The sequence below is a fragment of the Miscanthus floridulus genome, chromosome 5, assembly GCF_019320115.1.
Source record: "Miscanthus floridulus cultivar M001 chromosome 5, ASM1932011v1, whole genome shotgun sequence".
Classification (NCBI taxonomy): domain Eukaryota; kingdom Viridiplantae; phylum Streptophyta; class Magnoliopsida; order Poales; family Poaceae; genus Miscanthus; species Miscanthus floridulus.
The window spans coordinates 36141234-36142913 of record NC_089584.1 but is presented as its reverse complement, the minus strand read 5'-3'; the positions used below and the strand labels follow the sequence as shown (position 1 = coordinate 36142913).

Sequence of the window (1680 nt, the reverse complement as noted above, 5' to 3'; positions counted from 1 at the left end):
CACCACATTGTCAAATCATGGACTAATTAGGCTTAAAAAATTCATCTCGTAAATTAGCTACAATCTGTACAATTAGTTATTTTTTTTATCTATATTTAATACTTTATGCATGTATCAAACATCCGATGGGACAGAGACTAAAATTTTTGTGGAGTAACCCAACACCCCCTAAGTTACCGCCACCCACCTACAGCTAGGGCTCCCCACCCAAAGCTTTTGCACGTACTCACATGCCTGTCGTTCCTCTTCCTACCGGCAATTCCTAAGCAACACGGAATGTGCTCGTTTGACCTCCCTTGATGTGACCCGGCCCTTCGATCACTAGTAATGCATGCACTTAGTAGTAAACTTATATTTATATTAGTCATAATATATAATAAAATCCTGCGTCAGCTGCTGGCTATATAAAGCCCCACATATCCATCTCTCGAGAGCTGACTAATCAAGCTAGGCTGCTTGCATTTCTTCTCTAGCTAGCAATCTCTCTCTACAAAAAGAGGGAGGGATCATCGAGAGGGAGAGAGAGATAAGTAATCAAGCAACCTGAGTTCTGAGCTTGCTTCTGATCCATACATATAACATATATACACGTACGTGCGTAATTAGAGGTTCACTGCACGCATATACCTATGGCGACGACGACGAGGAAGGTGTCCGTCTCCGTCCCCGCCATCCTGCTAGTGCTGGCCGTGCTCTCCTGCCTCCTCCTCGTCCACGGTTTGTACGGCTTGCTCGAGCTGTTCGGCCCGCCGGACCTCTCACCGGAGGCCACGCTGCTGATCTTTGCCCTGTGTTTTCTCCTCCTCCTTGCAGCGGCAGCGGCAGGCAACCGGAGGGCTCTGCTGCCGAGGGAGCCACCAGCCGACACCTACGTCGGTGGTGGTGGTGGACAGGTGTTGCCGACGACGGCGGAGGAGGCCGCCGCGGTGGGAGGTGAGCCGCATCAGCTCGCCGACGACGACGAAGAGATGATGGAGACAGCAGCGGCCAGGAGGGCGGGGCTGCTGCAGACTCAGGACTACCCGGGGTCAGGCCCCAACGGCCGCCACGATCCGCGGAACCCGCACTGATGAGACTGTAGCTGCCTCCCTCCCCTGCACAACACGTGTAGTCGTGTATACACCTATAACGTATCATACGCATGTTTATCACACCATAATTTTGCATATCTAGACACACATATATAAATATATACTAGTTTACATATGAAGGAAACATGATCTAAATTTAATTCATCTCGTGAATGACAACCAATAAGGCTACCATGTAAATGTACTACTTGCATCTTGTTTTCAGTTTTCAAGTGTACTAGTAGTAGAGTAGTTTGTGATCAATCCTAGAAGCTGGAAGTTCAATAGCTAAGTTACAATTAAGCATGTGGTACATGCATGTGTCATCATCTGTACTCGCATAGACCAATAATGAATAAATCAAACATGTGTTTTTGCATCTGTCCAATACCAAGCCCAATAGCTGGGATTTTCTAACGAGTTAAATGCATGATCGGGCCCTGCACTTGTCAAATGGTGTCACTTAGGTCCATGAGCTTAGAAAACGTATTTTTGAATCTCTAAACTTGTTAAATTGTGTATCGCAGGTCCACACCAGCCACATGTGCATTTCTAGCTGACGTGTCACGCCAACGTGGCAAGTATTTTTGTACTTAGCCCCTCATCTTCT

At 47.3% G+C, this 1680-nt stretch overlaps 1 protein-coding gene across 1 annotated transcript; it reads left to right on the top strand.

Annotated features, from left to right (window-relative positions):
* The first annotated feature begins 463 nt into the window (after window positions 1–463).
* Window positions 464–1428, top strand: LOC136451952 (uncharacterized). Its single transcript, XM_066452629.1, has 2 exons — window positions 464–717; window positions 814–1428. The coding sequence occupies exons 1-2, from the start codon at window positions 630–632 to the stop codon at window positions 1068–1070; spliced, it is 345 nt and encodes a 114-aa protein (XP_066308726.1). The 5' UTR covers window positions 464–629; the 3' UTR covers window positions 1071–1428.
* The last annotated feature ends 252 nt before the right edge of the window (window positions 1429–1680 follow it).

What these genes read in the sequence shown, in the direction of transcription:
- LOC136451952 (XM_066452629.1), top strand. Translation starts at nt 630, where the DNA reads ATGGCGACGACGACGAGGAAGGTGTCCGTCTCCGTCCCCGCCATCCTG. An exon ending in CTGCCTCCTCCTCGTCCACG is followed by an intron (nt 718 to 813) that starts GTTTGTACGGCT and finishes TCCTCCTTGCAG; the next exon opens with CGGCAGCGGCAGGCAACCGG.